Genomic DNA, 15,980 nt, shown 5'->3' with positions numbered 1-15,980 from the left:
GTATGGATAGTTTTTAATATTTATTAATTCATATCCTTTCCATAGAAACTACTTTCTTTAAGTTGAACAGATTTTCGGTTCGTTTAACTTGACCTGACTTGACCTGACCTGCACGTAATGAAGAAATGTATGCGAAATTCCAGTTTTGTGAAAACTTTCCGAAAAAAAGGAAAAATGTAACAGACATCTTCAATAAAAGATTTATCTGTCGATCCAAAATAACAAATTATAGCTGTGTAAAAATTTTTGTTTATTTTAGATAATTTATAGGTATATTTTATACCGTAGAAAGTAACTTTTTGTGTGCACTTTTTAAACTTCAAATAAAAAATACATAAAAAAGAAAAATTGTATATCTCGAAACCTTAATAACTCCAATAATTTTCTTAGCAACAGGTACTTCGACTTAAGGAGGTTCTACTGTATGTTATTTTTTGTCGAGATTTTTTTTTGAATGGTTCACTCAGAAAAGCATAGCTGTTGGATCATTTTGCTAAAAATGAATAATTTTTTTGCACTTGTTAACTAAATATTCAAAGAAACAGTAGATTAATTATTTATATTAATTATCAAATTTCAAAAACGGTTGAAAAAAGTTGAACAGATTTTCGGTTTCTTTAACCTGACCTAACTTGACCTGACCTGCAACTAATGAAGTAATGTATGCGAAATTCCAGTTCTGTGAAAACTTTTGAAAAAAAAAGGAAAAATATAACAGACATCTTTAATAAAAGATTCATCTGTCGACCCAAAATAACAAATTTTAGCTGTGTAAAAATTTTTGTTTATTTTACATAATTTATAGGCATATTTTATACCATAGAAAGTAACTTTTTGTAAAAAATATATAAAAAAGAAAAATTGTATTTCTCGAAACTTCAATAACCCCAGTAATTTTCTTAGAAACAGGTACTTCGACTTAAGAAGGTTCTACTGTATGTTATTTTTTGTCGAGATTTTTTTTTGAATGGTTTACTCAAAAAAGCATAACTGTTGGATCATTTTGCTAAAAATAATTATTCATTTTTTGCACTTGTTAACAAAATATTCAAAGAAACAGTAGATTAATTATTTATGTTAACTATCAAATTTCAAAAACGGTTATTTCTTTAATTTTTTAATTTTGTTTAATTTAATCAAGTATGCGTTGCAAAACGGTTAATAATTATTGTCAAACTTTTACATTTTAATTAGTTATTAGCTAATTTTTTAGTGAATAATATTTAATTATGGGTCATAGTAAACTTTTTTGATTCATTCAGGCTTCCATAAAGTTTTGGATTTCTTAAATAAAAATGTTAGGCAAAATGAACATTTTTTTAAACAGTATCTTTATCACTACTGTGGTATTTTTCAAAGTCTACTCAATTTACAACAAAAGCACTTTTTTTATTAATATTATTAATAAACTAAGAAAAAAGTTAAAACCTTTTTGATAAAAATTTTTTCAGAAACAAATGTCTTTGAAAAAGTTGTTTTAAAAAACTGAAAAAGTATAGCTGTTTCCTGATCAGTCAAACTTTCAATCATTAAAGCAACAAAAATTGTATATAAAACTATACCTAAAAATTGACAATGTCAAAATCTATGACAGAGAAGTACCGACAGCTGCGCACTTTTCACTTAATTTAAGAAGAGGAATTCAAAAGTGCAATAAAATGCGTGGTCACCATTAAAAATTTCAAAGTTAGCGCAAATTTTTCTCAATTTTGGAAGGTCCGCTATTTAAAAACAATTTTTTTAAACGAAAATTACAATTACAAAGCTGTATCTTCATTGGATTCAAAATAATTCACCCTGACAGACAACAAAGCATTAGACTTTTAAGAAGAGACAGAGAACTCGAAGAGCTTTTAAGCATCATACTAACACAATTGGTCTTTCTTGATTATTTATTTATTTTTTAGTATATTTGAGATTAAACATCGAAATTTGTTAAACATTTTTTGTCTCCAGGCTGACTGTTTATTGATAAAAGTAGAAATAATTAATTTGGATAAATATGCTAGTTATAAGTCAAAACCATAATAAACCGAGTTAGCACAGCACAAGAGAAAAATACCTAATTGTGCGAAACTGGAAAGGGAACAGCGTTTTATCCTCACGTAATCCAGCTCGCGCATCATCAATTCCGCCGGTTCGGAGGCACGGGAGCGTGTAATTATCCTAACAATATCATTAAACCAACAAGATAGAAGAAAACAAGCAAATGGACGGCGCCGCAAGACTCACTTAATTGCTCCGCCGCCAATCAATTAAATCGTCACGTTTGCGAATGATCTTGTATTGTCTCAATCGACCCAGAAAATTAATTAAAATTCGATTTACAGTTAGATGTTTGCTCCAAGGGTCCATATCCACTTTCCCCTGCCAAAAATCCTGATTTCTGACCTCAATCATTGTTACGGTTGGCTCGTCCGATCGAAATTAGAGACACAAAATCGAATGTTAATTCACCACAACCGTTAAAACCTAAATTCGCATGTGGACGGCAATTTGCAATTATTTAAAAAAATACACGCGTTTAGCGGCCAATTCCAAGTACTGTTATCAGAGCTTTCGGCAACTGCCGAAAGGGAAAGCCTAAGCCCAATTATCTACAATATGTATAATTGGGTGAGTCTTAATTTAATATACTAATGGTAGTTGGTAGTTTTTGTCAAAGAATAACGAAAATCGTCTGTAATAGGCGAATAATTTGGCGGTAATTTGAGGCAAGAGTGTTGTTATTTTATTCATGATTTACAAGTGTGAGAAAAATTCGGACTGACGGATAATTAGGTCCTTCGTAAAATTTCCAATTGACTTTGAGTAAAGTTGAAGAAATTAGAAATTGTTCTTTTTGTCGTTGTTTTTATTTTTGCCGGAATTTTTTTTCGACAAGTGGTTGTAAAAAAACGGAAAATTGGATTTTCCTTAGAGTGAAACAGATATTGCTTGGCAATTTGTCGTCTGTTACATTCAAAGAATTTTTGCTTCAATGTTGCAGTCTTGGATAATGCTGGAATCGAGGCTGGAATGGTTTAATAATGTGATGAAAACCACTGGCTCACATACGTCAAATTTCTCAAGTTCTGATTAATTATCAGTTCTAACTTAATAACATTTCACAAATCTTTGCAAATGTGCTATGTTTAAATTATCGAAAAAAAATTAAAAAAAACATTTTTACTGTCATTTTCGTTCTTTTTTTTACAACCACATGTACCTAAGAGAAGTTATTTTCCTGTAAATAACGTGTTCTGAAGATTAGAAGATGTCTTATTTTTGACTAAACTTCAAAATGAAAACATGATTGTAAGTTTTTAATAGATTTTCGGGACAAACTAGAAAACACCTTCCCATGGAAGTGAGCTGCTAGCAATTTTTTGCCAAAATGTGAACGTGGAATTCGGTAAAAAAACTTTTTATCTTTCACTAGTCAAAAATTTCGGGACATCTTTTAAAAATGATTAATTATAATCGTTACAACAATTATACACAGCTCCCCCTGTGAATTTATTTTTGCAAAAAATTTCACAATTTCATTCTATTAGTCACACATTCATGTCAACAATAACAAAATACAAATAGTAGCTCCAAACAATTGTATAAATCAAATGCAAAATAATGGAAATGAAACCTATTTCTCTAAGTCACATTAAAAACTTGGAAAAAGAAATAATATTTGTCTATTAACCAATACCTCCGTAACCAAAAACTAGAACATTTTTTTACTATTCGTTTGACCGATTTTGTGAGATATCGATAAGTAACGGAATGTTTATTTGAATTACTACATGTTTCGGCACATTTTTTTGTATTGGCCATCTGCAAGAAATAATAATTAAATAAATAATAATTTAACATATGCTTGAGTAATAATTCGGGGTTAAGCTTAGTACTCAATCATATGGTTCTTCGAGCCGGATTAAAATGTCTACATGGGTTACTCAACCGATGTGACTACTTTTATGGATTTTTTCTTGGGATAAATCCTCTCTAACCCCATGGTTAAACACCATGTTTATCTACCGATATACGAGTATTTGAAAAAAGTGTGTTTGTGTATTTGTTAGTTTATTATCCCCCACCTTTAATAAATTTTATACTTTTAAAAACATATGGTGAATTATTAAATAAACATTTTGAGAGGAAAAGACCAAATAATTTCTTCTTACATGTTCGTTATTTCGTGGTATGTTTATGTTGAATTTGAAAAAAAAGTCAGTAAGTAATAATTCGGGGTTAAGCTTAGTATTCAATCATATGGTTCTTCGAGCCGGATTAAAATGCCTACAAGGGTTACTCAACCGATGCGACTACTTTTATGGATTATTTCTTGGATTAAATCTTCTTTAACCCCATGGTTAAACACCATGTTTATCTACCGAAATACGAGTATTTGAAAAAAGTGTGTTTGTGTATTTGTTAGTTTATTATCCCCCACCTTTAATAAATTTTATACTTTTAAAATCATATGGTGAATTATTAAATAAACATTTTGAGAGGAAGAGACCAAATAATTTCTTCTTACATGTTCGTTATTTCGTGGTATGTTTATGTTGAATTTGAAAAAAAAGTCAGTAAGTAATAATTCGGGGTTAAGCTTAGCACTGAATCATATGGTTCTTCGAGCCGGATTAAAATGTCTACATGGGTTACTCAACCGATGCTACTTCTTTTATGGATTATTTCTCGGGTTAAATCCTCTTTAACCCCATGGTTAAACACCATGTTTATCTACCGAAATACGAGTATTTGAAAAAAGTGTATTTGTTAGTTTATTATCCCTCACCTTTAATAAATTCTATACTTTTAAAAACATATGCTGAATTATTAAATAAACATTTTGAGAGGAAAACACCAAATAGTTTCTCCTTACATGTTCGTTATTACGTGGTATGTTTATGTTGAATTTGAAAAAAAATGTCAGTAATTTATAATTTGGGGTTAAGCTTAGTGCTCAATCATATGGTTCTTCGAGCCGGATTGAAATGCCTACATGGGTTACTCAACCGATGCGACTACTTTTATGGATTATTTCTTGGGTTAAATTCTCTTTAACCCCATGGTTAACACCATATTTATCTACCGAAATACGAGTATTTGAAAAAAGTGTATTTGTGTATTTGTTAGTTTATTATCCCCCACGTTTAATAAATTCTATACCTCTAAAAACATATGGTGAATTATTAAATAAACATTTTGAGAGGAAAACACCAAATAATTTCTTCTTACATGTTCGTTATTACGTGGTATGTTTATGTTGAATTTGAAAAAAAGTATCAGTAAGTAATAATTCGGGATTAAGCTTAGTACTCAATCATATGGTTTTTCGAGCCGGATTAAAATGTCTACATGGATTACTCAACTCATGCGACACCTTTTATAGATTTTTTTTGTTAAAGAGAATTTAACACCATGATTAAACACTATGTCTATCCATCGATAGACGAGTATTTGAAACAAGTGGATAGATAGATACATTGTTATTTTATTATCCCCACCTTTAATAAATTCTATACTTCTAAAAACATATGGTGAATTATTAAATAAACATTTTGACAGCAAAAGCCCAAATAATTTTTTCTTACATGTTCGTTATTACGTGGTATGTTTATGTTGAATTTGAAAAAAATCGTCTATTAATTTTTTCGTGTTTTCCTCGTTCGCGCCGCTCGCAAATAGAAAAACCACATCCGTTACAATTAAAATCACTTCAATTCCTTGCTTTTGATGGAATGTATTGGGAATGGTGCCCTAAGGTGCGGCGTGTGCGTGAAGTGGACGCGCAATAAACGCTGGCCGACTGACCTGTCCTTGTCTGGGCCCGTTATATCGACAGGGTCACCATATTCCATATCCATTTCAACGAATTCTTTCTATTTCCAGCTGGCCGTCCTGGGCGAAGACGTCGAAGTGGTCGAGGCCGTTCCCGGCTCCGAGGAGACCAAAGAGCACAGCAACGAAGACAACGACACGAACCCGGACCAACTCGCCCTCGAGTCCCTGGGCGAGCAGGACCAGCCCCCCAAGAAACTAGCCTATAACGGCCCGCCACGCGGGCCCATCAACCTCCCGCCCCGGAACAACCAGCACTACCCCCACAAGCCCTTCAAGAACAACAAGCCGCTCTACGACAACAAAAACGCCTACAATGGCCCCCCACCACCTCCCCCGAAGCAAGCCATGGACAAGTACGGCACCTCCGGGGGGGACATCTGGCCCGCCCCTGTGCCCGACATGCCCAAGATCATCTCGCTCGACGTCAAGTGCGAGAAAAACCTTATGAAGGTCTACATCGGGTTCGATAAACCCTTCTACGGGATTGTCTTCAGTAAAGGGCACTATAGCAACGTCCACTGCGTCCACCTCCCGGCTGGCCTTGGCCGCACCTCCGCCCACTTCGAAATCGGGATCCACGCCTGTGGCACCTCCGGGAACACCGAAAACGGGCTCTACGGCTACGGGGCCGAGTCGGGTTCCGGCACCTACTTCGAAAACATCATCGTGATCCAGTACGACCCCCAGGTGCAGGAGGTCTGGGACCAGGCCAGGAAACTGCGCTGCACGTGGCACGACCAATACGAAAAATCAGTCACTTTCCGGCCGTTCCCTGTGGATATGCTGGACGTGGTCAGGACGGACTTTGCGGGTGATAACGTCGGCTGCTGGATGCAAATCCAGGTCGGGAAGGGTCCATGGGCTAGTGAGGTCTCCGGTTTAGTCAAGATCGGGCAGACCATGACCATGGTCCTTGCCATAAAGGACGACGACAGTAAATTTGATATGTTGGTACGCAATTGCATGGCACATGATGGGAAGAGGGCACCCATTCAGCTCGTCGATCAAAAGGGGTGCGTCACGCGGCCTAAACTTATGTCCAGGTTCACCAAAATCAAGAATTTCGGGGCTTCGGCCTCAGTGTTGTCCTATGCGCATTTCCAGGCTTTCAAGTTCCCGGATAGTATGGAGGTTAGTACTAGTAATAGTAGTATTTTTAATAATAATGGAATTACAATTGTATTTTTTTGGAATTTCAGAATAAAAAGAATCTCAAACATCGTGATGATTTTACTCTTAAGAAAAATAACAATTCTGAAATAATTAATAATTTAATTAGGACTGATTCTGAGAGTTATTTGTATAATTGAACTAAAATGAAGTTTTTATTAATTTAAACATACAAACAAATAAAATAGACTGAGAAACTAGAGTAAATAAAGCTAAACTTATTTGAATAGAATTTTGTCAACTATTAAATCGTTACCTTAACTGACTTACAAAAAATAAAAAATATTTTTTTATATTCGTTCGTTGTAGCAAAGTTTTATGTCATTTTTTTACTTCTTCTTATAGAGTTTGATGTGATCTTTATAACACATTTTCTCCTAGATCTTTTAGCTTTGTTGTAATCATCGTTTGAAAATTGTTTTTTTGAGATATCGGCTTGATACCTAAGCCACTCTATAGCGCTTTTTATTGAGCCGTTTGACATTTTTGCTAGTTTTAATTATTATTGTTTTTTTGTAATTGGCGCTTGTGTGAAACAATATAAAAATTTCAATACATTTTTTGCGTTTTTCTCGGTAAACTGTGGGACTTAGAGCAAAAAACATCAGAATTTCAAACATACAAACAAATAAAATAGCAGACTGAAAACTAGAACAAATAAAAATAAATTTATTGGAAAAGAATTAGGTCAACTATTAAATCGTTACCTTAACTGACTTACAAAAAATAAAAAATATTTTTTTATATTTGTTCGTTGTAGCAAAGTTTTATGCCATTTTTTACTCTATCTTATAGAGTTTGATGTGATCTTTATAATGAAATAACACATTTTCTTCAAGATCTTTTAGTTTTGTCGTAATCATCGTTTGAAAATTGGTTTTCTTTTTGAGATATAGGCTTGAAAGCTATGCCAATCTGTAGCGCTTTTTATAGAGCCGTTTCTAATGGTCCTCGCATTTTCGCTGGCTCTAATTATTATTGTTTTACCGTAATAGGCGCTTGAACTGTGAAACAAAATAAAAATTTCTATATATTTTTTGCATTTTTCTCGCTAAACTGTGAGACTTAGAGCAAAAAGCATCAGAATGCGCTTTAAATTATCTATCTCCTCGTTTAATCCCGGAGCCGCTCCAGGCAACGGTTCCGGCTACAGAGGCATTATTAGTTTTTCTCTAAAAAAAATTAACTTGAAAACTAAAAGTCCTAGAACAAAACGGTTTATTTAGGCCAATTCTACCGTTTTTCACATATGAATTTTGGGTTTATCACGAAAAATGTATAACTCAAAAAGTAAAAATGGAAAGCAGTTTATTACAGCGAATAAAAGAGTTTGTAGTCAATGAAAAGGTGTCAAAAAATGTCAGTTGCTATTTATTTTGCATTGATAAAGTTTATGTTAATCTCGAATTAAAATTTAATTCCGAAGTAAACGTACTTAAACCGACCTTTTATTAGCAAATTAAGTTTTGAAATAGTTATTCTGTTATGGAAAGTTAAAAGAAAATCTTCAATGTAAAAAATGGTACAGTTAGATAATAGTTCTATTGATAAAAAAATTCAGAGATTTCAGAGATTGAAAGTTTTATTTTTGAAATCAGTTTCAAGAAATTAGTTAAAAAAATTATGAAAAATAAGATGATGATTTTTGGAGATTGTGTAGAACGAAATCTGAAACGATGTGCAACTTCCAACCAAAGAACGTTTTCTTGTTAAATTTTAACTACTTTTAATGTAAACATAATAATGTAACCAAAATAATTATAGCTGAGTTAGTTTTAACAATTCAGATTAATTTAAAAATAGTTCGTACATTTTATGAATCGACAGATCATGGTGTTTTATTTTGTGATGGACTATTATTAGGTAACTGTTTGTTCTTTTTGGTGTTTATAAAAATTTTGTAGGCAGAGAAGAGTACACAAACAATTGTACTGACATCTAAGAAAATAAATTAACAAAGAAAATAATAATAAATTTCTGGAGGGACAACTTAGAGTTTTTGTTTCTTCAAATTCAAGTTCACTTTAGACCAAATTACCTAATTATGAATATGATTCAGACAGAAGCCAATCAGTGTAATTCATATAAGGAAACAATGAGATAATGAAGCATTCTTAAAATTTGCTCTGTAGAAATAAAGCACGATGTGCAGAGGTGAAAGGCAGAATAGTAAAAGTTAACAATGCAATGACTTCTGGACCACAAAAGTTAGTTGGCGAAAAGTGATTGGATAGCTCTTCATTTATAGAATTTATAAAATCTATGGTGATAGGATAGTTCTAACTAATTTAAATAATACTCGTAATCATCAAGGATCGCGTTTAACAACGATAACAATTATGTATTATACTTTTTTTAGTTAAAAAACATGCATTTATATTTAATATTGCAGTTCCAAATGCACATGATTTTCAGGAAACTTATTATCACAGTTAACACACAAAAATATTAAGTATGTTATTTTAGTCAATGGAATTAAAAATAAATGCTATCAAAAACTCTTAAAATTCAATAAAGAAGAGACAAAAAAACATTAACAACCAAAATAACGTAAACGTGGGAATGTGGATAAAAAATTAACGCAAAACCAAAACCTTGTGGAAAAATTTATTACTTTTACAAAAAAAAGAAAATGATTTATTTGAACATTTTGCCGACCACAAAAAAGTGCGAAAAATAATCATTAATTTTTCAAAAAAAATGAAGAATGTAGTGAAAATGAAGCATAAAAATAAACATTTTCTTTATTTTTCTAGGTCCACTTCCAGTGCACCATCCAGATTTGCCGGTACCAGTGCCCGGACCAGTGCTCGGAATCGAACAACGTGGGCCTGAACGGCATCCTTGAACTGGCGCACAGCGCGCCCGACGCGGGCTACGGCCCGCCGCCCCCGCCGCCGCTCCCCATCGAGGCGTACTTGCACGGGGGGCGGCCGCGCGACGAGCGCAGGGTGCGGCGGTCGGTGAAGAGCGACCCGGAGAAGGAAGTGGGCCTGAATCGGGTCATTCGAGTGGTTTCCACCGGCGACTTGACCTTCTCCCTCGACGATAACAACAACACCACCACCATGGTGTTCCCCGCCAAGGAGGAGCTGTCCGGTCCGGGCCTGATCTGCATGACCACGCCCGGGTTCGCGGCCACGCTGGTGGTGCTCCTGGGCATTCTGATCATTTCGTGCCTGATGTCAGCCTTCCTCTGTGTGCGACTGAGGCCCAAAGCGGCGGGACATGCGAAAAAAGCGACGACCAAAAGCTGTTTCTACTCGTAAGACGCTCAATGGCTAGATTAAGGGCTACAAGCGTGGTCATGGGACCAAAGCTTTATTAATCACTCAGAGGCGAACGGTACGAATTAATGAAGCTTTGGGTCGGAAGTTGTGATCAGGCATTGTATCCGACACGTGTAGTTGTAAGGTTACCTTGAAATTGTTTTTGGATTTTTTGACTAAATCACTCGTACGGCAAGTGTATAGAATGTGATGTAAATACAATAGTTTGAGATTTTTGCGGACGGTCGTGGTCGGTTTTGGTTCTAGAATAAAAAATTTTAGCCCTAGGTCTAGGTTAGGTATTTATTTTATTTATTTATTTATTTATCCAAAAGACAATCATTGCAGTATGTACCTGTATAGAAATAGTTTGTCGAAATTGTGTATTGGTGTTTCAAGCAAAATGTATTACATTCTAGCGAAATAAAACAACTATTTTTGTATATATTTATTTATCCCATTATTTACACAGAACATAGCCTCTTACATATCGTAAATTAACAATAACGTTTTCATAAAATGAGCAATTATCAGAATGAAATAAATACGAGAAACGTAACAAAAAGGAAGTCTACTCTAATCCGAAGAATAATTTAATCGCTTAACTAGTTTAACCGAATTACTGATTAATGCTTAATAAAAATAATGAAAAAACAATACCGAACTGGCAGTAATTCTGGTTCCATATTTATTATGTACACCACAACTAAGCTAAGTTTTAACAAAAATAAAATTAACTCTAATTAAAATACTCATAAGGTTAATACTGTACAATTCATTTAATTATCTGACTTTTAAGTTTGCTCACTTATCTATAATAAATTAATTCCAAACTACTATTGCCTAACTAACATATTGAGCTTAGCCTTTGAACTTGTCATGATTGACTGTGAAGCTTATTTGAGCCGTTTTCAGGTCCAAGCCGCACAAATTACACACAAATTTGGCTTTTCTGTATGTACAACTACTAAACTAACTTAGTTTTTAGTTGGGGCCAGACAGACGTGACGTACTAAAGGGTGTCGTAATACTGTTTTGAGAGGATGTCAAAAAATTATCCTGCGACGATCCCTCCTGTCTCCAAACCAGGAGTAGGCGGCCCCTAGTCTAACCTAGCATTTATACAGGGTGAACAAAAAACATGGAACCGAGTGTTCTAAGTCCAACTGTTTACTTTTGAATAACATTTTGTGCTATAAAAAAAGATGCATTTTTTTAGACAAAAATAAGTTTAGCTTAGGTGCCTGTAATTGGATGTAAAAATTTGTGGCCTTTCTGCTCATCCTTCACAAAAAAAGACTTCATTCACAAAAGTTTTCAGTTAAAAAAAATATAAAAATTACGATTAAAATATTTGTGTGCAAAAATATAAAAATATAAATAAGATCTATAGTATAAATCCTCCACAGTTTTTCTTTCAAACAACATAAAAACATTTATTTGTTACATTCTCCTCTAAGCCATTTGATATTTAAAATGTGCAAATTATACAGGGTTATCCAAGAGAAATAATGAGCCTGACCAATTATATTTTTGCAATTTAGCCATTTTTTAATACAATTTCGATACACGATAAAGTCATTTCTTTGCATTGTTTTTGTTAAAAAAACGAGTGACACATTTTCGGGTCCGTTTTTTGAGAAATAATTTTGGTCAAAACCGAATTTCGCTCTCGTCTTTTCGACTTATAAACAAAAGTTGACATTTTAGCGAAATCTTAAAAAATTCATATCTTCCTTATTAATAAAGATAAACATTTAAAACAAAGAAATTATACATGCATTTTTGCAGAGAATTTAATAATATTTTCAGCAATTTTTTAATCTTTTTTAATTTTTTCTAGCTGTAACAACATAAAGTTGATTTTTTTAAATAGGAATTAAAGTTGGCTATGACATTTTCGAAAAGCTTCATTTTTTCTGAACTGAAAACAATATAAATACAGTTTGATATATTTATATGCTTTTGATAAAAAATATATTTAAAATATTTGAAATAGTTGGCCATGGAAAAATTATTTCACATAAAATGTGTAAATAATATAGAAATTTTGTGAAAAGTTATTAAAGTAAAAAATGTAAAATTATAAAAATAAGCTATGTTACAATTATTTTCAATTGAACAAATATACGATCGTTGCAGATTTTAATTTTAGATAAAATGTGCAGAAAATTGAAAACGATGTGTCACTACGATATTATGACACTTTTTTATGATTTAGAGAAGTGCATTGGAGGTGACGTTGATAATGTTATGTATTTTTTAACCGCAGATGGGATTTAATTTTGGTGTTTGGATTGACTTTTTTTGTAAAATAAAATTTTATTAAAAGGCAATCATACAATTAATAAGATATTTCTTTTTCCGACATTTCATGTTTCATTAGAAAATAGAATGACAATGTAAGCTTGCCGTTTTAAATCTAAAAACAAATAATTTTTATTAATCGCAAAAATTTGATTTAATAATAATTTATTATGGGGTTTTTAAATTAATTAGTGTTTAAAAAATCATTAAATTATAAATACTTGTTGGGTAATACATTTTTCATAGTTTTAATTGAAAATCCAAAATTTTTTCATGGCCTACTAAAAACAAAAAGCGAAATGTTATGTTTTATTTTAATTATTTAAAAATATTCTATTTCACAATAGACATATTAAATCAGAAAAAAATAAACTTTTTGAAAATGTCATAGCTAACTATGATTTCTATTTAAAAAAACACATATTTATGTTATTACAGCTAAACGTATTATTAAAAAAAAATGCTGATAGCATTATTAAATTCTCTGTAAAAAAGCGCTTTTACTATGTTTTCGTTTCAAATTTGTATCTTTTATAATAAAAAAGATATGAATTTTTTAGGATTTCGAAAACAAAAGACGATAGCGAGGTGCGGTTTTGACCAAAATTATTTTCTCAAAAAAACTTTAATTAATTCCAACTTTCTAGAAGATTTTGTATTTTATTGTTAGTTTCCTTTTTGTTGTTTGTCAGATGTTCTGATGTTTTTTATTTTATTATGTAATCATGTACTTAAAAAAGTAATTAGTTTATGAAAAAAAACGCTTGGTTCCCTGCTTTGTGTGCACCTGGTACGTATATAATGTCATCTATACATATCATATTGCAAATTTGCCCTTTCATATCATCTAACAAAACAATATGATTGAATCTCGTAAAATACAACAAACAAAAAAAGTTTAGAAGAGGTGCAACGGTTCTATTTGGAGTATGAAAACCCTGCAAATAGGGCCGTGAAGTCCACTCGCCACTATTCACACCGCGACGTTTCGTCAGTCTTACCGTTAACCTGCCGGACCCTCTTGTCCGTGCCGTTCTGGGCGACAGGGTGCGCGCGCATGCGCAGCAGCCTCCAGCCCACCCAGCCCGAGAACAGGCCCATGGGGATGGGCCCGTTGCGGGCCTGCTCGGCCAGCTGCTCCTTCTGGAGTTGGTACCTGTAGAGCAGCGAGCCGGCGACGAGCGCCGACACCACGGCGGAGACGGCCACCAGGACGAAGAGCACGCTGAAGCCGGGCACCGGCATGCAGATGCCGTAGACGACCTCCTCGCGGATGCGGCCCTGGAAGACGGTGACGGCCTCGGCGCGGGTGTCGGGGCTGAAGGCCAGGTCCGCCTCGGAGATGACTTCGTAGAGGCCGCTGACGCCCACGTCGGCGCTGCGGGCCTTGCGGTCGGAGACGGTGACCGAGCGGCGGCGGCGCTTGAGGCGGTCGAGGGGCGGCGTGGAGGCGGCGTCGAAGGCGCGAGGGGCGGCCACGGGACGGTCCTCGAACGTGCGCGGCCCGTGCGGGAACTGGTCGTGCAGGAGGAAGAGGTCCTGAATGAGAGATGGAATCTCGTGAATTTGTGCTCGGTTGGGGTCATTGCCGATGTCACATTTCTTAAGACTAATAAATATAAGCCGAGTTCATTCGAAATTAGGTGGATTCATATTTATGTGGACGCGTAGGAAGAGAAAAATTTCTTCGAGATTCTTTTCCTCAACATTTAGGCATTTATCTTGTCATACAAACTTCAACTGTAGAGTTGATGTTTAAAGTTCTGATTACTTAAATTTGATTTTATTTCAAAATTTTCCGAATTTCCCAGTTAATTATTAAATTCTCTGTAAAATAGTGCCTTTACAATATTTTTGTTTAAAATGTGTATCTTTTATAATAAAAAAGATATGAATTTTTTAAATATTTTGCTAAAATGTCGACTTTTGTTTATAAGTCGAAAACAAAAGACGAAGATTTTGTATTTTAAAATTTACATTATTATACAAACTCCAACTGTAGAGTTGATATTTAAAGTACTGATTACTTAAATTAGATTTTATTTCAAAATTTTTCGAATTTCCCAATTATTTGAATTCTAGAATCTTCTTCAAAATTTTCACTTCAAATGTGAGCATTGAAAGCATCAGATTTTCCTCATTTTTAAGAATTAAACTACAAGTCTTCAACAAGTTTTCAACAAAAATATCAAATCATAAATTGAAAACCTAATTTTAACTAAAAATTTGGAGTTTCGATAAATTTCTTCAGAATTCATAAATTTAATTACGAAACTCGAAAATGTATGGAATCCCTTACCTTAATATTTTCTCTTTAAAGTTATATTTCAAATTATTTATTGCCGGTCACTTAAAACTCAAAATATCTTGAGATGAATCACAATAGTCGTTTTTTTGTCTTTTGACGGTTTAAAATTATCAGAGATATATGTTTTCTAAACCCAGTTATAACATTTTTTAATAATCAGTATTGTTTAATATTTTTCATTTGTTGAGATTATTAGTCGCCGCATTCACAAACGAAATGACTACAACATTTTTTTCGTTAACCAAAATTTAATGTTTTTTATACATTAAGTTCAATTTTTATTTTATCAGCTCAACAGCTGTCATTAAGTGTGAATTAAATGCAAGAAAGTAGGTGATTAGGTGATGTGGCGATGATCTGTATAGTGTTTCTTAAAACTTACAAAATCCATAAAGCAGAAATAAAATTTTTAAATTTAAAAATGACAAAAAGAATTAGGTACGTTATAAAAAGTGTCCATACATACATCCTATTTTCAGACAAAATCATTCATTGTTGATATTAATATTAACAAACAGTCAACACAAAAAATATTTAAAAAAATCGAAAAAAAATTATAAACTTTGATCTGTAATATAATAAAAAAATGTTTTTTTTAGAAAAAAGCTTTTATTTAAAAGATGCACTAAACAATAAAAATAAAAAAGTCAAAATTTACAAAAACTTTGTGTACAGTGCTCAATTTAAGAAAATAATTTTGTAATGCCGTATATTGTTAGGACTTATGACCGCTCCAAAAGCTTTTGTAAATTTTAAAATCCTAATTTGTTAGCAAAAATATTTTCCTCTGATAGAAAATATAATTTGCTACTTTTTAGTGCATCTTTTAAATAAAAGCTTTTTTCTAAAAAAAACATTTTTTTATTTTTTTATTAATTGCTCTTTAGTCTTTACTTATTCTAAACGTCATTTTCTCTGAGATTTAGTTTTGCAGCACATCCTAACCTCTGTTCTGTGTTTATACTCTGTCGTCCAAGATAAATGATTGAAAAAAAAGTAGCGTCATTTGTTTGTAACGAAACGTAATGAAAATGATTAGGTATAAATTAGGTATGCACACATTGAAAACCCATTTGTAAACATAACATAAAACTTTAAAA

At 33.0% G+C, this 15,980-nt stretch overlaps 2 protein-coding genes across 5 annotated transcripts in view; one reads left to right on the top strand and one right to left on the bottom strand.

Moving 5' to 3' along the window:
* The window catches only part of dy (dusky), a 26,996-nt gene extending 16,284 nt beyond the window's left edge, over nt 1-10,712 (top strand). For all 3 annotated transcript variants that reach the window (XM_963938.5, XM_008193008.3, XM_015978326.2), the window contains exons 3-4: nt 5,875-6,957; nt 9,753-10,712. In XM_963938.5, the coding sequence (XP_969031.2) occupies nt 5,875-6,957; nt 9,753-10,265 (1,596 nt within the window). In that variant the 3' untranslated portion in view covers nt 10,266-10,712. The remainder of the gene's footprint in view (nt 1-5,874; nt 6,958-9,752) is intronic.
* Nucleotides 10,699-15,980, bottom strand: part of m (miniature) — a 27,609-nt gene continuing 22,327 nt past the window's right edge. For both annotated transcript variants that reach the window (XM_008193007.3, XM_064357856.1), the window contains one exon: nt 10,699-14,111. In XM_008193007.3, coding sequence (XP_008191229.1) covers nt 13,542-14,111 — 570 coding nt within the window. In that variant the 3' untranslated portion in view covers nt 10,699-13,541. The remainder of the gene's footprint in view (nt 14,112-15,980) is intronic.

Source organism: Tribolium castaneum, chromosome 7 (assembly GCF_031307605.1).
Source record: "Tribolium castaneum strain GA2 chromosome 7, icTriCast1.1, whole genome shotgun sequence".
Taxonomy (NCBI): Eukaryota; Metazoa; Arthropoda; class Insecta; order Coleoptera; family Tenebrionidae; genus Tribolium; species Tribolium castaneum.
This window is presented reverse-complemented; position numbering and strand designations above follow the sequence as displayed.